Here is a 21,282-nt window from a genome sequence, read left to right as displayed (position 1 = left end):
CTACCAACCCCCCAAAAGCTTCCTCCTCCTCCCCTGCTTCACTGTCACTGCAAAATCCTGAATCCCCTCAGTGCCTGTCTCGTGAGAGCAGGAGGAAAGCTCTTGCAGGGTGCTACTACACACAAGAAGGGGTGCAGGACTCGTTACACCAGTCCCAACCCTTCCCCCCCCACATGCAGCTGCCATGAGCCTTCTTCCCTCGTGCAAAACGAGGCCATAAATCCAAACCGAGCCAAGTTTTGCTGTGAAAAGCTGCCCGAGGCAGTGGGAAGCAGCCCCTTCCCTCCCCAGGGAACACTCACATCAGTTAAGGCCGCGTTGATGTAGTTGTTGCTGTCTCCATCCACGGAGATGAGGAAGGGAAGGCACCGGTCGGGCGGCAGCACGTCCATGCTGCGGTTGCGCTCCCGGTTGCGGGGCAGCAGCGCGATGCTGCACTCCTCCACATCCAGGTGTGGGGTCACCGAGTTCAGGGTCTGCAGGTGCACAGGTCCCCCTCAAAGCCCTGCCTAGTGCCAGCAGGGGCGGGCACCAGGACAGTGAGGACAAGGGGGAGTTGCAGAGGTGTTGGGACACCCACCTGGAACTCCTCCCTCAGCTGTGAGGAGTTGCTCTGTGGCTCTATCCTCACCATCTCCTTGTAGGTGGGCTTGAACTCGCTGGCGGGGATGCTGGTCTCCCCACACAGACAGGCCTCCAAGATGGCATCGTGGATGAAGATGTACTGCTCCTTTGGGGAGGAGAGGGCACAGGGCTGAGGCTCCAGAGGCAGCTGGTGACAGCAGCCCCAGTCTCTGCTGTCCCCAGCTCCCGCTCACCTCGGTCTGTATCATGTTGATCCTCCGCGAGCAGAGCGTCTTCACGCAGTTGTAGATGTCCACGACACCCTCGCACTCAGCCATGTCCAACATCACATCCAGGACGATGTAACAGCCAGTCCTCCCTGTGCCAGCACTGGGCATGAAGAGGAAACAGCAAACATATTCCCAGTCTGTGCTGGCATCCACACACAGCCCAAAGGCTGCTGAGCACTGAGCAAGGTCTCTGTGGGCGAGGGCTCAACACACAGACCCTGTACCAGGCAACCCCACAGGGCTGCCAGGACCTCACACACCTGCAGAGCCTCAAATCTGCCCAAACACCCTTGTGCAGCCCCAAGGCTGTGTGATGGTCAGGCTGTGGGTGGGCACCCATGTCTGAAGTTAATTTTTAATTTAAGACAGCAGAACACATGGGTTTTGCAACAAAACAAACAACTGAACCATCTAAGTGCCAACAGTCAGCTGGGATCCCAAAAGAACCAAGCAGGGCTCAGCTCTGAGCCCTGGGAGAACAGGGAGGTTCCCCTGGCATGGGTGGGTCTGAATGCTTCAGGGAAGACCCTCAGGGTAAGGCTGAGCCCAATAGGATGCCCAGAGCCAGCCCAGCAATGGTGACATCCCAGGCCCTGTCATGGCTGGAGTCACAGTTGAAGACCTACTGTGCCCTGACCCCCCCCATGATGTGTCAGGAACAGAACCAACCCCCTACCCCTTTCCTACAGAGTCTTTTCCAGGGAAATACTAATTTCTGGGGCTGATGAATCACTCATCGTGATTATCAGTGATTACAGGCTACGGGCACTAATCACACTGGCTGGTGAATGAACACTGATGAGGCAGTTGACAGGGAGAAATCAAATAAAAAATAAAAAAATCCTTCCCACTCATCAGCTCCTCCTGGTCTGCCCAGTGGTGGAACAGCCATTAGCCCATCATGTGGGAATGCCTGCTCAGGGCATGGGAAGCCACAAAAGCTGCTCAGATGTGTCACTCAGATGTGTTCTCCCAGCTCTGGCATCCCAGTGGCTGAGCCCTGCAGGGACAGCCCTGTGGGTAACCCTGGGAACAGGGCTGTCCTGCTGCCCCCCTGCCTCTCCCTTCAGCCAGACCCCACATACTGACCTTCAGCAGTGGTCAAGCCGCCCACTGCCATTTCACTCTTGTCCACTGGGACAGAACTGTCACCTGCACCAGGTTGGGGCAGCCCCAAAACAGTGCTGCTCCCTGTCTGTCCCAGCCCCTCATCCCTGCTGCCATCAGCCCAGCGGTGACATTTCCCAGATTCCATCACAGAGGGATGTCACGGGCAGGCTGGGCAGGGGTTGGAGGAGCCTGGACTGGCAGAAGGCGTCCCTGACGTGGCAGGGGATGGGCTTTAGGGCCCCCCATCCCGTGCCCACCTGCAGTGGATGACGATGGGGCCGGCGTCGGGCGGCGTGCACGCCTTGACCCTGCGGATGAAGGCCAGCAGCCCCGTGGCGTGGTAGGGGACGCCGTGCTCGGGCCACGACATGAAGTGGAACTGCTTCACCTCGTGCCGGGCTGAGTAACCCCGCTGCAAGGGAAGGGTGAGAGGGCAACATCAAACACCTGCTGTTCTCAGGAATACACCATTTTGCCATCAGCATCCAGGCAGATGGACTACACAGCAGTCACACGCTTGGGCAGCCCCACAGCTCTCTCCTCTTGGCAGCAATAGGGTTAAAAGCCACCAAGGAGAAAAAGGAGGAGGTGGCAGCAGCCTCAGGTGGCAGTTGCCCTATGACCAGACTGCAATTTGACATTCCTGTAGATTAAGGGGTAAATTGCACAGGCTCCATCTCCAATTTCCACACTGCAGAGTGATGGCTACATCGCCTCCAGCCCAGAGGAGAGGAACACATCCCTCACCCCCATCACACTCACACAAAAATTAAACACTCATTCACTGTCCAATCCAAGGTGGGACTGAGCCACTCGCCTGGCACAGGGTGCAGAGCCAGGGAAAAGGCAAAGGAAGGAACAACTGGTGACCCCATATTGGGTTAAATAAACGGGATACTCATAAATGCCAAGCTGTGGAGGGTGAGAGGTGCCCAAGGGGGGTCTCTCCCCGAGGCAGGGTCAGGCAGGGGCAGGAGCAGGGCCAGGGCCTGGGCCAGGGGCAGGGCAGGGCTGGCAGGGGCAGTGCCAGGGGCAGTGCCAGGGGCAGGCAGGGCCAGGGGCAGGGGGCAGGGTGGGACAGGGGCAATATCAGGGGCAGTGCCAGGGGCAGTGCCAGGGGCAGGCAGTGCCAGGGGCAGGCAGTGCCAGGGGCAGGCAGGGGCAGTGCCAGGGGCAGGCAGGGCCAGGGGCAGGCAGTGCCAGGGGCAGGCAGGGGCAGGGGCAGTGCCAGGGGCAGGCAGGGCCAGGGGCAGGGGGCAGGGTGGGGCAGGGGCAGTGCCAGGGGCAGTGCCAGGGGCAAGGGCAGACAGGGCCGTACCCTCTCGAGGGCGAAGGTGCGCACAGCGTACTCAGCCAGTGTCTCAGACTCCACCAGCGTGATCTTGATGTCCCCGTACATCTCGGAGTCATCTGGCCAGTACTTGGAGCACTTCACCTGCAAGGACAGCACAGGATGGGGGTTTGGCTCTGTGGAGGTGCCTTCCAGCAGAGCTGGAGCCTGGAGGGATGGGATGGGATGGGATGGGATGGGATGGGATGGGATGGGATGGGATGGGATGGGATGGGATGGGATGGGATGGGATGGGATGGGATGGGATGGGATGGGATGGGATGGGATGGGATGGGATGGGATGGGATGGGATGGGATGGGATCCTTACCCGGCCCACCTCCACCAGCTTGGTGATCATAACGATGCTGGAACAGTGCTCCTGCCACACCATGCGCCAGAAGTCGTACACCATCTCCTGCTTGGGCCCTGTGGGACACAGTAAAAGTCCCCATAGATGGATGAGCACCACCAGCAGAACCAGCCCTGGCAGTGGCCCAATGCCACCATGTCCCTCCTCCTGCCTCTGAGGCACCAACAGCTCCAAGGCACCTTTTCCCCAGGGCTGTGCAGGGCTCCCAAGGGGAGGCAGGAGGAATGGGAGCTGTTCCATATTCATTCCCTCCATTCCTTTCCTGCTCCTGCAAGGTTTAATCCCACCAGGAATAAAACATGGTTGCTACATCAGGAGCTGAGGAACCACTGGCTGAGAGGGCAGGGCATGACTCACCTTGTGTGGCTATGAAGTGGTTGGACCTGTGGTAGCCCTGCAAGGGAAGCAGAGACATCAGCCCCAAATTGGGACACAGACCCTTAGACATTTCCCAGTCACTCAACTGGTAGAAATTCCCCACAGCCACTGGGCCAGGTCCTGCAAATCCACTGCAGGAGGAGGAGGTTCAGCAGCCATCTCACATTCAGTACACACCGTGCTGGGAGGGTGCATCTCCTGCATCCCACAAGAGGCTCATGTAATGCCCAACCTGCACCCCTGATCTGCACCAAAATCCTTTATCAGCACCTTGAGGGATCCACAAGCTCTGCTCCAGCTCCTGCTGCCACCACACTGCTGCCAGGAGAGCCCCATTGGTGACCCCCCACTCCAAAGCAGCCACCTGGTGCTGAGACAGCCCCACTCTCCTTCATCCCAGCTGCCCAACCCTTAACAAGGACCTGCCAAAGAGCACATTCCAGCCAGGCTACTGCCAGAAGGACTGCAAACACAGCGTGCCACACCTGGCCATGGGTCCTGCAGAGTTCAGCCACTGCACACACACGGAGGTGACTGTGGCTTCTCCATCCCCCACGAGTCTTTCCACAGGGGATTTTTGTGGGTCAAATCCAATCCCTTCTCTGAGCACATGGGCCCTGCTTTCCATGCCCCAGTGCCACACAGACCTTGCTTTCCCATTTCCTGGACCATTCCCAGGCTTACAGACACAGTTTCCCAGCCTGCCTCTCCCTGATGGTATTTAGACCACACTGGCCAGGGCAAGGCCTGGCAGGAGATGAGAGCAGAGAAGGGAGGAGAGGGGGAGCAGTCTACTTACTTCTCGGTTAATCCGAATCTTAACGATCCCGTTAGGACACAGATTTAAAGAGAAAAAGATCAGAGACATTAGTGAGGCACAGAGCAGAGGGGTTAGAGCACCTGCCAAAAGCAGGCCATGGAGAGACAGGGCAGAAAGGACACAGGGGACAGGGACAGCCTGAGGGACACTGCTCGGGCACTGGGATCAGGCCACCACTGACAGACACACCCTCTGGGCAGGAGGGAAGAGTGGGATTTGCTGCTGCTTCCAGGAGACAGTGGAGCTTTCCTGCACCTGCTCTGGTCTCAGCATCCCTGGAGGTGACAGGGGACATGGCTCTTGGGGACACTGCTTTCAGAGAGCACCAGGGCTGGGCTCTGCCCAGATTCACACACACCAGCAGGATCGAGGGGGACCCTGCAGTGAGCCCCAGATGGTCCCTTGGTCCTTTCAACCTCTGCATGCCCAAACCAGGGAGAGGGAGATCCACAGCCACATGAGCAGGTGAGAGGGAAGAGGACAGAAAAGCAGAGAGGGAATGAGAAAGGAGGGACAGAGCAGAGCAGGGAGAGATGCAACAAGCAGAAAGTGCTGATGAACACAAATAAATCAGGCAGGTCCTTCATGATGCGTTCCAGGGATGCACTGATCAGCCCACCCTGGGCTGTCCAAACTCCTCCAAATGCTGCTGCACAGACCCTGAGGGTCCACAGGAAGCTCCTGTTGCAGCCCAGAGCCCCAAGGACACCGGCCCTGTCCCCACTTACGTCGATGTAGTTGGCATTGATGTAGTCAGAGTTGGGGTCACCCAGCAGTGGGTGCAGCTTCACGCGGTGACGGTCATCTGGGGAAAGGGGACAAGGAACCATCAGTGCCTGCTCACCCCCAGGGCATCCCAGGCAATCACTCTGGCCCAGGAATCTGCAGAACGCAGGATTCTGGGATTCTGAAGCTGTTTGGGGTGTCTAAGCCTTGGCAAAAGGCACTCACATGTGGACACATGATCCTGTCTCCCTTTGGTCTTGTCTTTCTTCTTTGAAGCATCCCAGCCTTCAAAGAAACTCTGTAAGGAAAAGATGGACATCTCGAGCCACGGGCAGAACTGTGGGGTCTCCCCAACCCCAAAAGCTCCCTGGGGAGCAGGACAGACAGGGGGGTCCCTCCATCTCAATACCTGACTCCTGTAGCCCCAGCTCATTCTGCCAGCTACATACTCCTGTTGCATCCACAAGACGGTCCATTTTCCAGCAAATTACAGACTGCCTTGTTTTTTGGTTTTTTTTCCAGGTTTGGTTGTCAGTTTTTTTTTCCCTAAACCTCCCCAGCTCCTTTCTCTTCCTAGCACAGAACAGGTTTGTGTGTAATAACAGTGACATTCATAGATTGGCATAAGAGGGGGAAAGTGGAAGGAAATTACATGTTTTCTCCCCTCCCATAATATCTGAGTGCTTTCAAATGACTAGTTCCAAGAACATACAGCAGCTTTTCAAGGAGCACTAATGATTATCACAAGCCCTGGTTTGTCCAATGTGTGAAAAGGGGGGAGAGCTCCTTTCCTGAAACAGCTGAGCACTAAACAGTAATTTCACTGGGAAATTTCAATCTCCAGACCTGTGGGACACTGAGGAGTCAGGAAATGACCCCGCTGGCTGTGCTGAGGAAGAAGCTTGAGAAACAACCTGCTCTGTTACGAGTGCTCCAACCTGGCCAGCTGGGATGGACATGATGCTGCCAACAACCCTTGAGAATGAAATCTTTCCTCTGGCATCACCCTCTCCAGCATCCCCAGGGTCTTCATGGTCTTGGAGCTGCCAGATTGCAGAGGATTTGCTTGTCCTTAGGCTACGGCCTCATGCTTATCACAGGCCAAGTGTGCTGGAGAGCAGAATGGTGATGCCCAGGGGAGGGAAAGGGAAAGGAAGGACAGCCCTGGCCTTTGCAGGAGAACTGGGATAACACACTGCAGACAGGGCTGGCTGGGCTGCTTTGGCTCATCTCAGGGACCTGCCCAAACTGACAAATAACCCAGAGCTGTCAGCACCAGCCATTGAATCCAGACTCAGAGCACCCCCCATGCTTACAACGCCAGCCCAGAGCTCCAGACCTGGAGCATCCTCTCCTTGCCCACAGATCCATGTCCCCATGTCTCCCCCCATCCATCCCCACTCCCCCTGAGGCGCTGGCACGAGCTGTCCCCACCTCATACTCCTGCTTGAAGCCGTAGCCCTCAGCCGTCTTCATCTGGTTGATGTGCTGCAGGAGGTCGGCCACGCGCACGGCGGGGTGCAGCTGCCCCGTGTGGTACGGGGAGCCCTTGCGGCCGCACTGCCGCCGCGGGGAGCCCCCCAGCAGGCTGCTGGACTCGTTGACCACACTGCCACGCTGGTCACCTGCACAAGGGAGGGACAGCCAGGGGCTGTCAGGGCAGCAAAACCTTGGGCTGCGTCCCCGTCGCCTCCTCACAACCACAGAGGGGTGGGGGAACATCCCCAGGAGATGCTGGTGCTGCCACCTTCTCGGGGGACAACCAGAGGTCCAGCCCCCAATCCCACTCACACTCCCTCATGCTCTCTGCAGCTCTTTCTGCACCACAAGGCCAAAAATACCCAGTACAGCCTTTTAGGACCCCAGCAGATCTATTAGAAATCAGTGGGCAAGGCCATAAGGGGTAATAATCTCATTTCCCATCGGCTGGAACAAAGAGCTCCCATGCAGACAAGCAAGAGCTCCAAGCCCAAATATTCACACAAGATCCTGAGTTGAAAAATCACCTTGCCAAAGTCTCCAGCACAGCTTAACTGTTCATTTCCCTCCCTGCTAGAGACCAGCACTGGATTCCTCATGCTGCCACAAATGGAGCTCACTGCTGTCAGATGGAGAGTCTGTGCAGTATTTACCTGGTTTGTGCCTTTGCTGTGTCATTACCAGCACAGCCTAAGACCTCACCTGTGTTTATCAGGGAAAGCTCCCACACCAGATCCCAAAATCTAGGTTTGCACAAAACCTGATGCTCTGTACTACTCCCAGAGATGGGCAAGCAGGGACCCATGGAATGGTTTGGGTTGGAAGGGACCTTAAAGCCCATCCAGAGCCACCTCCTGCCATGGCAGGAACACCTCCCACCGTCCCAGGGTGCTCCCAGCCCTCTCCAATCCAGCCTTGGGCACTGCCAGGGATGCAGGGGCAGCCACAGCTGCTCTGGGCACCCTGTGCCAAGACATCAGCACCCTCAGAGTGAACAATTCCTTCCCAATGTCCCATCTAACCCTGTCCTCCAGTAGTGGGAACCAACAGGACAACACAGGAGAGTGCTCAACATCCCATGACCTGACCAATGGGCTCATCAGCCACTGGGTTTAATGAGAAATTAATTAATTGCTGGCATTTGCAAGGTGCTGCCACAGTTCCACAGTTCTACTGAGGAACCACTTGGTTTCCATGAGGATTAGTGACTTTCTTTTAAATGCACAGAAACTGAAGAATGGAATGGGGGGGAACAGCCACCAACCAGTCACCAAGTCATTCATTTCCCTTCCTTAATTAAGGATGTTTACAGGCAGTGACCATGTAAACCCAGCCATGGCAGGCAGCCCGAGCTCCCCAGCTCAGCCCCACCAGCCTTTGGGAGTTTCAAGAACAGCAACCAAAGAAAAAATACACCTAAGCTAGCTCTGTGTACGAAGAGGAGGCAGAGTTTGCCCTCTGGGCTTTAATGATCCATGAGACAATGGTGGGAAGCGCATCAATCCCGCAGCCGGTGCAGGAGCATCTTGCAGTTACTGTAACAGATGTTATTAGCATATGGCTGAAACTGGGGCATCCAAAGAGTTATTTTACAACTAAATCAGCATGGAGACACATCCTCCAGAGGGTGTGAAGTTATCAGTCTCCCTCTGATGTGAGTGCGGGGGCTCTTTAACCCTTCAAAGCCCAGGCTGTGTGGGGAAGGCTGGGGGAAAAGCTTCCAACCTCAGCATAAGCCAGGGGGTGGGATTCACCCAGTTCCAGGGGGGCTGCAGCCAGATCCTGAGCCCACAAATGGCCTCAAACTGCCTAGCCACAAGCTCAGATGTCCATGAGAGGATAGAGATCCAGCTCTCCACAAGCGCCTTCCCTTCAGCACAGCCTGGATGGTGGCAAAAGCTCCAACACCGATGAAATCCATGCTCTTGGAGATTTACACAGGCAGGGAAGAGCCTGCTATGCCACACACAGCAGTCTAAAATAGATGTAACACCAAGCCTTCAATAGAATCACAGAATATCCTGAGTTGGAAGGGACCCACAAGGACCACAGAGTCCAACTCCTGGCCCTGCACAGACACTCCAACAACCCCACCCTGTGCCTGAGAGCATTGTCCAAACACTCCTTGAGCTTGGGCAGGTTGTTTCTGTGGTATTTTGAGGTTGCTGGACACCTTTCTGTGGCTGGAAGGAAGAAGGGCAATGCCAGGATCCCCATCCTTACCCTGGCTGCCACAGCTGTGGGATGGCAGCAGGGGGATGCTGGTTAGCACCCTCACCTGTGTGTCCACAGCTGTGGAAGGAGAACAGGGGAGCCAGGCTCCCAGCTCACCTCTGTTTCCATAGCTGTGGGTGTCCATGAAGGACAGCCCCAGGCGCTCGTCCTCCTGCAGGGTGCTCTGGTCCGTGAAGCTCCTGTCCACGGCGCCCATCATGTGCGTCTTCTCGTGCCGGTAGTTTATGGTGGCCTTGGTCATATTCACGGGCTTCCTGCAGCAGGGAGGAGCACAAGTGAGCAGGGCTCACCATCAGGTGCTCTAAGGTCACCTCAAAGCTCCAGGATTATTCCTGGGAGCAGGATAGATTATTTGCAGCAGTGTGGTCATCATGTTTTGGTGCTCTGCTGTCCAGGTCACAGTTGCATGTGCAGCATCCCTCACTGGCTGCAGCAACTCCAGCTGCTCAGCCTCAGTGTCCCCTCCTGTCCCCTGCCCTTGGACAGTCAGGAGTGCTCCTTGTGCAGCCAAAGGCTCTCTCCAGCCATCTCCCATCACATGGATCTGCCCCAGCCCTCCCCAGCCCCATTTCTCCAGGCACTACCCCCTGGTCTAGTGGAAGGTGTCCCTGCCCATGGCACAGGTTGGAATGAGATGAGCTTTAAGATCCTTTCCAAGCCAAACCATTCTGTGACTTTAAAGCCATGTCAGGGCCAAATCCATCCCAATGGATGGGCTGGACCCCCTTGAGTAAACCCATGCTCAGCACCCACTGCAGAGGCTTTTCCCAATATGCAGGATCTCTTTAGACACCTAACAAATATGCTGAGAAATCCCAAGAGTTTGCATTGGGACAGAACCTCACACCCTAAATTCAAGTCAAATTCAAGGCAAAGAAACATGAATTAATGTTTTTGAGAGGCAGCATCAGGCTCTAAAACCAGAGCAGCAATTAGAGCAGAAGGATGAACAGGAGATCTGAGCCTGTGTCGGCATCATGGTGGGTCTGGAACACTGCAAAGCACTGCTAAAATCCAGAATTCCACTCAGAGTCACTGACCCTTCCCCCTTATGCTGCCTTCTGTCTCTAACAAGCTCAGCAGCATTATTTTCCCTGATCCAAAGAGACCCTTAAAATGCACTTGGCAGAGATAAGGACTTGTTGGAGCAGCAGGGTGAGGGGGGCAGCCAGGAGGAGGGTAAAGCAGGAGAATGACAATTACTTACGGGTAATAGGAGTAAGAATAGTAGTTCCTCCTGGCAAGCGTGCAAACAAAGAGAACAGCAGAAATTGCATAAGCAGCTTTTCTCCAGCATTGGGAAGGGAGGTTACAGGGCAAGTCAGCTGCCCGAAAATTCAATGCACCGTAAAGGAATCAGGCTCCCCTGTGGCACCCACAGGTTATTTACTCCAGGCAGGAGCCAGCACCCCGGCAGGAGAGCACAAGTACCAGCTCTCAGCATGGCCACACTTGTGGTGAGAATCCACAGCACCCCTGTCCAAGGGGTTATTCCATAATTTTTTAGAGTGAGCAACAAAGATGTCCCGAAAGTAGGGATTATTCCCAGGCTGCTGGTTAGGGGCCCAGAGGGGGAGATGGGGTTGGGATGTCACATTCCCAGTGCACCATTTACTAGAGACAAACGTATTCCAAAATTACATTTCCATTCCACCACATCAGTGTTTCTCAAATGGCAAAGCACTCTGGAGAAGATTTATGAGCTCATCCCAGCTTCCCAACAGCCTGCAATTCAGGGCTCTGAGCACCAGATCTAATTTGTGGCTCTGGTTTATCCTTCAACAGGTTCATCCTGGGATGCTGAAGCAGAGCAGCTTCTCCTCCTCCTCCTGTCCCACAGCACCAGCAATGGGAATGCAGAGCCACACTCTCAGCTTCCCACCCACAGCATCACTCCCCAAAACACATCAGCACTGCTGGCATTTGCTCCACTGGGGAAGGAGCCAAAGGAGCCATGAGCCAGCCCTGCACCTCAAAGTGTGCAGGGATGCTGCAGCCCCGCTCTTCCAGAGACGTAAATCCCCAAGGATCCTTCCAGGGTGCACAGAGCCATAAAGAGCTTTGCAGATTTACAGAGGCCGAGGCTCTGCTGTTTTTCTCTCCCTCTGGCTGTTCACGTACTTTGCTCCATCCTCCCAAGCCCCGTGTTTAATTGCTGTCCTTTATCCCAGCCCTGAGAGCCCCCCCAGCCCGGTGCTGCCTCGAGCCCTGCACAGAAGAAGCCACTTTTCCAGGGCGTTGCAGCCACGTGAAAAGCACTGGCTGCATCCCCAGTGCTCCCAGGGATGAGTGTCCTGAAAAGCCTTGTCCTCCTCCCTCCCACCCCATGAGCTCCCCCAGTACAAGCCCACCACAACAGCTACAGCCACATCCATGCTGATGTGCTCATGCTGGCCTGGCCAAGGCAACAGAGAAGCCCAAAGGAACATCTCCATTGCAGATGAAGCTGATTTGGTAAGTTTGGGCTGGGGGTGTGGGGCTGCACACCCTGGGGTCCCGTGGCTGCTGTTGGCAGGGAAGAGCTGGCAGAACAGGGACAGCTGGGCTTGGCACTGGTGAAGGGCTCAGGCACAGGCCAGAAGTGTTTCCATCCATGCAGGATCACCAGAGCAGCACAAAGCCAAGAAGCAGCAGGAGAAGATGCAAAAGACCAAAAAATATGGGAGAGAGGGACAGTGGAACAAAGATGCAGAGGGGGAAAGGACTTTGCTGCTCGATCCCCAGTGTCCCCTCCATGCCTGGTGTCACAGAGCAGAGGCTCTGTGTGCAGTGGGATGCACAGGCACACAGAGACACAGCCCAAGGGAGTGTCTGGAGCCTGCCCAGCACAGCTGAATGCCCACCAGTAACTCCAGTTAGTGCTGGGGTGTGGAGAAGGGCGAGCAGGGAGGGAGGGATGAAGCAGCAGCCACCAGCCCAGTCTCCTTACCCTTTGCGAATGGCGACGATGATGGCTCCCAGCAGGATAATCAGCACGATGAGCCCCCCAGCACAGATCCCCAGGATCAGGCCCATCTCCTCCGAGTGCTGGGACACCTCCAGGGGACGCTTGCTCTCTTTGCAGGCAGCTGCCAGGGGACAAGGACAGGCAGGAGGGGTGGGTGGAAAAGGGTGCTGTGAGTACCTACCACACTCCAAGGGGATTGGCACCATCAGACATGAAAACACTGGGATTCACCCCACGGGATGCTCCTTTCTCCATGAACACACATTATTCCACCAAGATGCTACAGGGCTCTGTGGTGCCAACTATGACCGTGGTCAAGTCCCTCTCTCAGTTCCAGTGGGGTGAAACGGCCCCTTTGTGCACCTTTCATCACACCCCAGGTAAGATCATCCATTCCTGGATTCAGCATCCAGCGCCACCACTTCAGCCTGCCATCTCCACCATTAAGAAGGAGATTAACAGCATTAAGAAGGAAAATTCAACCACGGGAAAAATTCCGGATGCCAAAAAGAGTGGGGAACAAAAGAGTATGGGGTGTGGCTGGAACAACCCATCACATGCAGCCCAACCACCGCCAGTGCTGGTCCCCACCCACCGGCACAGCCGCGGGCAGGAGCCGCAGGGAAAGGGAGGGCTCACCTTTGCGAGCGATCCGGACACAGTTCAGCCGAGTTTCCTATGGAGGTAAAAAGAGGGATCAGTGCTGGATGAGCATCCCAGCGGCTCCACTCCCCACTCCTGCCCCAGCGAGGCTGGGTGGGCACAGGAATGGCCCACTGGTACTTTGGCCCCTAAATTAAGGGAGTCCATGGGTGATTTGCACTGCAGCACCCAAACAGCTCCTGGGAACCCACATCCCAAGAGATGCTGATGAATGATCTGTCCCCAGCATTCCCAGGTTTAGCTGGAGCCACTGCTCCTGGCAGAGGGGATGGCAAAGCTCAACAGCATGGGAGGACCCAGCAGATGCAGCCAAGCCACATGTCACTAATGTGCCACCAGCTACAGCTAAAATATTCCCATGGATAACATTCCATGTCATCCAGAGCTTCATGGGTTTGTCTTCCATCAGTCAAAGTTTCAAGCTGCAATCCTGGTGCTCTGCACCTGCTGCCAATTTTGCCATGAGGTCTCAGCTCAAGTCTCCAACAGTTTCAACATTTGCAATTTAGGGATGGATTCAGCTAAAGTATTCCATTTTTCCATGCATTCAACTTCTGTTGCAAAATAAAAACCACCATTGTGGCAGTACTGTCTTCTTTTCCAAGCATCCTCCAGTCTCTCAGGACACCAGGCACCAATGCTGCTATGTCCACCCTCGGCCCAAGACCTGCCCATGCCATATGTCCAGGGCAGGGCCAGCTACAACACTGCTCTCCCTGGGATCTCCAGCTTTTCCTTCTCCTGCTTCTTGCTTCATCTGGCACAAAAAGCATGAAAAACCCCAGCTATGATCCAGTGTATTTCCAGCATCTGATGGCAGCTGGGATAAATCCATTGCCTCCCAGCAGGAAAGATGTAACACAGCATCAGCCACCAGTTATTATCCAGTGGTGCCAAGCGAGCCAGAGCCGGGAATTACAACGCAGCGAGGTGTGAACAACCCCGGAGCAAAGAAAAGGACTCGTAGCAACTTCTCAGCAGGACAGAGAGTGCAGGATGAGGACACTCCCGCGGTGGGACAGGAGCTGCCGGAGCGGGTGGTGCCGAGAAGGGTCCCCACAGGCAGTCCTGCCGGTTTCTGGAGCAATCAGCCCGCGGGATGTGGGGGTCCAGCTCCAAAGAGGGAACTGGCAGCAGCAGGGAGGGAAGGGCAGCCCGGGAGCTCCCAGGATCTCTGGAGCTGGGACTGGCTGTCCCACCAGTGCTGAGTCCCAGAATGACACACAGCTGTGGCTGTCCAAACAGTTCTTCTCAAGCCAGGAGCAGCCCCAGGAATGGGGTCTCCTCTGCACTGGTGCTTGTTGATATCCTGGCTGGTACTGTGGTGGGTGGAGGAAATTAGGCTACTTGACCCCCAGCATCAGCATGGGCATGGGGACAGGCACCCAGGGGTGCTGGAGAAGGACACCCACCCATCATCTCAACATGCCATAAAGGATGGCCTGGAGCACCAACTGCGCCCTGGTAAGACACCTGAACCCCGAGGGGGATCTAAAAGTAGTCCCGTTTTTATCAACCCCCAGACCCCAGACTGCCTTTACCTGGTCCAACCCTTGGCTGGAGCAGGGTGCAGGGCTACTCACCCCTTTGAGGTTGCTCATGGCCTGGAAGTAGATGAGATAGGCCTTCTTGGGCTCCAGGGGCGGGTTCCAGTAGCCGCTGTAGGTCTGGTTGTCCCCCACAGTGAAGGGCTTGGCCTCTGTGAGGCTGCTGGCAGGCAGCTCTGCCCCGAAGTAGTGCACGGAGCCGCGGGACACGGCGTCGTCGAAGGTGAGCGGCACCGGGAAGCACTCCTGCCCCCCCAGCTCCCGCTTCAGCTTCTTGGGCCGCTCCTCCTCCACAATCACCTGATAGGTGCTGGTGAGGGCCAGGCACGGGTTAGCTTTGGGAAGAACGGTCCTGCCCCTCCTTGGACCCCGCTGTGCCACCCTGTTTTGGGGCCTCACCCTCCTGCAGCCCCGACCTACCTGATGGGAGCCCCTCTGCCCTGCGCCGGCCGCAGCAGCACCGTGATGGTGCTCTCTGACTCGCTCAGGGGCGATGGCATGTCCCCGTAGTCAAAGGTGGGAGCTGCAACAGGAGCTGGGGTCAGTTCTGAGGCTCCCCTGGCTTAGGGGGAAACTAAGACATGAGCAGCTTTGCCCAGGGCAAGGCATCACCCGGTGGTGTAATACAAATTATTGCAAATAAAGTAAAAAATCTCTCCAGGTCTTGAGCAAGAATTGAGAGAGGACTCCTGGGTGTGCACAAGGGAGTTTACCAACACCAGTCTGGCAGAGGCAAGAAAACCAAAAGTGGGATCCATCCTCAGCATAAGCTGAATGCTCCAGTCTTCAGATGTGCCCAAGACCAGCACCACTCAGAATTCACGGGCACAATGTGAGCTTCCCCATCCCAGGGCAGAAGCACACCTGAGCCAGCCCAGCAGCACCCCCAGACCAAGGCAGGGGACCCCTCTCATGCCTGGCATAGCCTTGTGGTCCCCAAATCATCACTGGCAGCTGCTGGGGTTCAGCTTAAGTTGCTTCATCCCAGTGTCCCCATTCACACCCAGCTCAGCCCATTTGCTGCAGTTAATGCGACTCCACAGACATGAGTAGAGAGCCCCAAGTACTGCATGGCCTATTAACAAAGCCCAATTAATCCCTCACTTATACACTGAAAGCTCTGACAGCACCAGCACCGGGCTGGCCAGACTCCCCAGACAGGGACCCACCAGTCTGGGGACTGCCCGGGGGCTCACAATACAGCTGCCACCACCAGGAGCATCGTTCTGTGGCAGCATCCAGCCACCAAAACCACGAGAGTGAGCCAGAGTCTCCACACCACCGTAGGACACCTGAGTGGAGGAGAAGCCCCAGCAGCAGGAGTGGAGTGGGGGAACCTACCGGAGATATTGGTGGTGATCTCAGTGAGTGCAGTCTGGCCAAAGCCCTTTCCTGTGCGGGCCCGCACTGAGAACAGGTAGGTGGTGCCAGGCTGGAGGTTGGAGAACACGTGGTAGGTCTCGTTGCGCAGCTTGGACACCGTGCGCCGCGGGCCCGGCACATTCACCGCTGGGTCTGAGGACTCGATGCTCTGGTAGCTGATCTGCAGGGACAGGGTACAGCATCACCTGTGGCCGTGGGAGAGGGGACAGAGCCCAGATTTGGGTGGAGAAGGGATTAAAGTGAAGAATTCAGAGGAGGGGACAGTCACAGGGCAGCCTGGAGGCAGCCAGGGACTTTTTGAGGTGAAACAAAAGCCAGAGGTTCAATGGAAAAGCCAAAGGGCTCAGGGGTAGAAGCAGCTGCCTCTATTCCAAATGGCCGACAGCCATGGTCTGAGATTGTCTGAGACTCCTCCAACACACCCCTCAACAGGACCCTCCCATGTCCCCATGTCCCCTAGGTGCCACACCGTCCAGGACGTACCTCGTACTGTGTGATGAGGCCGTTGGGCTCCACCGGTTCCTCCCATTTCAGGAATATCATGTCCTCCAGTGGGGTGAAGGTGAGGGACTCGGAGGCGATGCCACCAGGCACTGGGGAAGGAAAGGAGGTGTGCTTGGATGTAGCTGGAAACCAGTCTGCAAGAAGTCCTCCAGGAAACCCCTCTGGGTGGATGTGGCAGAGCCACCACATTCCCTTTGCCATGTCACTCATCTCCAGCATGTGCCACCAGATGGCTGGTGGCTTCCCAGGGAGATGCCCAAGGCATCAATGCTCCTGGACCCACTGGTGCCACTTTGGCATGGGAGGGGGAGGTCCCCACAGCAGCACAAGCCCCACAGGTACCACTTCCAGCACCTCAGCCCAGGCACCGGCAGCAGCACAGGGTGCCCTAGCTTTCCAGCATGAGGAAAAGAAAGAAATTCCCTTTTCCCCCACAACCCAATTTTCCCCCCCCAGAGCCATTAGCATCCTGTGTTGACACTGCCAGGAGCAGCAACAACCTCACAGACAGGTTTGACATGGCCCAGCCTCCCCTCTAATTAACAGCACCACAATAATAACTGTAATTGCAGACGGCAGTCAGCGGCACGGGATCAATATCTGCTCCCTTCTGATGGATTTCTCCACCTGAGGCGGCCAGGAAAGGTGATGGCTCAGGAAGGCACCAGCAGCATCCCCCACTCCCAAACCTCACAGGGGACAGCAGCTCTTCTCTCTGATTGCTTTTTTTCACAGCTTTTGTCCGGGGGTAATTACGGGCTGGAGAGAGGGATCACTCCCACGCTTCCCACCGTGCCAACGCGCGGTTGCCACCTGATTTACACGTTAATTTAATCAGAGGCACTGTGTCCTACACGTGTACACAGGCGCTTATTAAATTCGGGAAGAATTACAGAAACCTGTAGGGCAGGAAAGTGTGTACCTACAGAGATTGGGTTTTAATATACAGAACCTACAGAGATTGGGTTTTAATATACAGAACCTACACTATACATAACTGTATGTTATTTTCTATTATTATACATAGTCTGCATTATATAGACAATTGCATCTTATTTTTTATTATTGTATGTTGTATCATTGTTGTTGTCCATAGGATAATTAATATATTATCTTAATATAATAATGCCTGTATATTCACGTATGTAAGTGAAGGTATTATGCTTCCACCCCAGGGTGAGAGAGACAGAGGATGCACACAACAGCTCCCAGGTGTGCACATACCCCTCTGCTATGCATATTTGCAAACATGTATTTATTTATGGAATTATATACATTTATCCTGGCGTGCAGCACATGCACCCTGCCTGCACAGGGAGAACTGGCTCCCTGCAGCACCATCACACTGCAGGGATATTTCCACAGGGCCCAGGGACTGAGTTCCATCATTTCATGCACACACAGAATGAAGTCTCCAGCTGTGGATCCATAGGACCTGGATCTATAGGGGGCACCGAAACACCAGCTGGACAACCCATGGATGCAGCACACTTCCCTCAGTGTCCTGCCCACACACCCAGCACAGCTTTGCCCAGGGTCCAAGAGGGATGCTGTAAACAACAGCCTTGGTTTGCCCCAGTTACTTGGATTTTCCAGCCCAAAACCACAGTTTACCACTCAGGATGGGGAGGTGCCTCTTTGCAGCCCACCAACAGCAGCCCTAGGGGATGCTGCTGCCAAAACTGACCTCATGCCAAAATAAACCACAATTAAGGGTCCTGTGATCAACGAGCTTTTGGCACCTTGGTTTACTTGCATGGGCAGCTGCTCATCCCACAGTTCTAGGAGCTCAAACCCTCATCATCCTGCCAGGCAGGCTGGGTCAGACACGTGAGGAGTATCTGCCATATATCCATAGGAGGATATCCATAGATCCATCTCCATGAGACTGAATGTATACACAGCCTCAAGTTCAATTCAAGGGGGAGCCACTAGCCCCAGTTAATTGAGGCACAGGGAAAAGCAGCTGGAGTGATTAGAGTATAGCAAAAAGACATCTGGAGCTCCTGTATTAATATTCCATAAGCAAACAGCTGGAGCAGTCACAGTCCAGTGAGAAAACAGGAGCAACTATAGCTGGAAAATAAACCACTGGCAGGGTGGAGCTGGGTGCCCCTGCTGAGGCAGGCTCAGGGCTAGGGATGTGCAAAGTGCTGGTGTGAAGAGGAAGGTGCTGGATTTAGGCTTGGAAGATGAAAACGGACCTGGAGACACTTTCAGCTCCACTCCAGCTCTTCAGGTTTTGCTTTCCAGCCTGGGAGACAGGAGTGAGCATTGCACACACAACTGCAAGTCCTGTGCAAGGGAATTCTGTGCAGGCTTCTCCTCAGGGGTCCTCCAGGGCTCCAGAGCCAGCTCAATCCTTTGCAATTACTAGTTCCTTCACTTTAATTGCTGATTCTTGATGCTAAGAAGTGCTTTGAAGATTAATTCCATTTTTGCTTAACAGATGACTCGAGGTGAGAGCCATGGATGCTCCAGCCACACTCAGCCCCCAGCAGTCAGAAGTGGGACAGACCAGCCTTGGATGTGGCCTGTCACTGACAGGAGGCACTGGACACACAGAGCCAGCTCTGTCCTGTAGCTCCTGCCATATCTCCAGAGTCCAGAGCCACTCAGGCACCGTTGGTGGCAAGATGCAGTCAGGGTGAGGGGCAGGTGAGGCTGGACCTGGGAGACCTCTCCAGCAGCCCCAGCTTGAGCAGATCTTCAGGGAAGGGCTTGCCAGAGCAATAGATTCCAAAACCAAGAAGTCTTGGAGCAATGCTGTCAATCAAGGATGTCCTCCTGCTCAGGTGACAGGGAACCCAGAAGAGGGCACAGCCAGAACAGGGGGAAAACAGGAGCAAAGCTGCTGCCAGAAACTGGGACCTTACAGTGCAGAGCTCTCAGCACAAACCTGAACCCACCCAAGAGCAAACTTCACCAGGGAAGAGCCCCAGGGAAGCCAAGGAAAGCTGCACCTGTGCTGGTGAACAGCACTTTTCCAGAATTGCAGCAGTGCCGAGTCCATCGGCATCCAAGCAGATAAAAGATGTTACCAAGCGCAAAGCATAAATTGTTTTAATTGCTGTTATTATGGCTGCCAGGCTTTGGTTCCCAGTAACAGGTGAGTGAGGACAACTCGTGCTGAGAGAAGCTGGGTATGAGCCAACTCCCACACGTTCCATTGGACCAGCCATCTTACCCATGTAAGATTCCACTCCAAGAATGAGGGCAGTGTGTCTACAGTGACATCCCCATCCAGTCCCTGAGTCTCCCAGCCCACCAGGCATCTCCTCTCCACAAACACCATCACTGCCCCTTTCTTTCTCCTCCTGTCACACAGCTCTGGGACTGGGAGATCCTTTTCACCTCCCGCTTGGCTCAGGAGATATTCCAATCATGCCCATGGGCCAGGAGCCAGGGATGCACACCATGCCACAGGAAACATCCCAGCAGCTCACCAGCTACAGAGCTGCAATTCTGGAGATGATGCACCTCCCCCAGCAGACTCACCATCCTCATCTGTCTGGAATATCATCTCCTTGCCCTCCTTACGCCCCTCAGGGTTGGAGAGGATGAGCTTGACGTGGATGTTCTTGTAGGGCAGCAGGTTTTTGATGGTGTAGCGGTTGGTGTTCCGCTCCATCTTCACACACTCCTGGAAGGTCTGGTTGTGGCCGCTGCCCACGAAGTAGCGGTAGCACAGGGACACGGTGTAGGTGTGGCAGCGGGTCAGGTTGTAGCCCAGGGGCTCCCACTGCAATGTCAGCTGTCGGGACTGGATTTCAGAGAAAGCCAGGCCTTTGGGGGCTCGCATGGGCTCTGCAGGGAAAGAGAGATGGGAGAGGTGAGCGAGGAGACAAACATCTCATGGATTTATGTGTCTTGTCAGGGAAAACCCTTTACAGCACAGGGACAAAAGGGACGAGTGCAGAGAGCAACCCTGACTGTAAAACTGGGACCAGCCCCAGCAAAGGATGCTGCTACCCTGCAGACAGGGCTGGGGACACCACTGGGGACATCTCTCAGCCACCAACCCTACAGTCTGGGTTGCAGGGACAGCAGCCCTCACAGGCTCATCCTTCCCTGTGGAGGTGAAGCAGGGTACCAGCCCCACAAGCAGCCCCAGATGCCCAGAGAAAGGTGCCTGCACCACGGGAGCCCTGGTGCTGTCATCAAGCCCAAGTCAAGCTCTCCAAAGGAGAGGGACCAAGTGCCATCAGTGGGAGGGAGTTTAGTCAGTTCTAATTGCAGTGAATGGGAGAAGTTAATGAGGGACACCTCTGCCAGCAGCACACAGCTGCCTTGGGTCAGCTCCTCTCCTCACCACAGGACATGGGGGGCTCAGGGTGCCAGGACCTCCCCGGGAGATGCCACGGGACCCACCTGCACACTTGGTGCGGCTGATGAGGGGCGGCCCCGGCTTGCCAGTGCCCCCCTCGCCGGGCCGGGTGAGCAGGACGCTGATCTCGTACTCCGTGTCGGGGTCCAGGTGCCAGAGCTTGTAGGTCTGCATGTTGACAGCGTGCACCTCCGACCAGGGCCCCGAGGTCATGCGGTACTCGATCTCCTTGCGCACGATGGGGCCGTCGCCAATGATGGAGTTGGTGTTGAGCTGGATGATGAGGTAGGTGGAGCCGGCCCGGAGCAGCTGCGGGGGCGCGATGGGGGTGGGAGGCTCTGGAAGAGAGGGGCAGGTGGAGCATCCCTAGAGCCAGGCCAGCACTGGCACAACCACAGGTACCATGGTTTTATCTTATTGTTTACAGGCTGCAGTCAACATGTTCCCAGCGTCTTTTCCCACACCACCCCACCACACTCAGGCTGGAGAAGAGAACCTTTGGAGTGACCTGACTGTGACCTTCCAGTATCTGAAGGGGCTACAAAAGAGATGGAGACAGACTTTTTAAAAGAGCATGTAGTGACAGTACAAGGGGGAATAGCTTCATA

The 21,282-nt window shown here is 55.4% G+C and overlaps 1 protein-coding gene across 1 annotated transcript in view; it reads right to left on the bottom strand.

Moving 5' to 3' along the window:
* The window catches only part of PTPRU (protein tyrosine phosphatase receptor type U), a 58,433-nt gene that overhangs the window by 13,821 nt on the left and 23,330 nt on the right, over positions 1–21,282 (bottom strand). Inside the window, exons 7-25 of the mRNA XM_079325844.1 lie at positions 20,719–21,012; positions 19,846–20,154; positions 16,327–16,436; positions 15,802–16,003; positions 14,881–14,983; positions 14,497–14,770; positions 12,890–12,926; positions 12,233–12,371; positions 9,400–9,557; positions 7,024–7,214; positions 5,815–5,887; positions 5,592–5,668; positions 4,023–4,059; positions 3,624–3,721; positions 3,283–3,399; positions 2,222–2,376; positions 819–954; positions 581–730; positions 303–476 (exon numbers count right to left, since the gene is read on the bottom strand). Coding sequence (XP_079181970.1) covers positions 303–476; positions 581–730; positions 819–954; positions 2,222–2,376; positions 3,283–3,399; positions 3,624–3,721; positions 4,023–4,059; positions 5,592–5,668; positions 5,815–5,887; positions 7,024–7,214; positions 9,400–9,557; positions 12,233–12,371; positions 12,890–12,926; positions 14,497–14,770; positions 14,881–14,983; positions 15,802–16,003; positions 16,327–16,436; positions 19,846–20,154; positions 20,719–21,012 — 2,834 coding nt within the window. The remainder of the gene's footprint in view (positions 1–302; positions 477–580; positions 731–818; positions 955–2,221; positions 2,377–3,282; positions 3,400–3,623; positions 3,722–4,022; positions 4,060–5,591; positions 5,669–5,814; positions 5,888–7,023; positions 7,215–9,399; positions 9,558–12,232; positions 12,372–12,889; positions 12,927–14,496; positions 14,771–14,880; positions 14,984–15,801; positions 16,004–16,326; positions 16,437–19,845; positions 20,155–20,718; positions 21,013–21,282) is intronic.

Source organism: Erithacus rubecula, assembly GCF_903797595.1.
Source record: "Erithacus rubecula genome assembly, chromosome: 23".
NCBI lineage: Eukaryota > Metazoa > Chordata > Aves > Passeriformes > Muscicapidae > Erithacus > Erithacus rubecula.
This window is presented reverse-complemented; position numbering and strand designations above follow the sequence as displayed.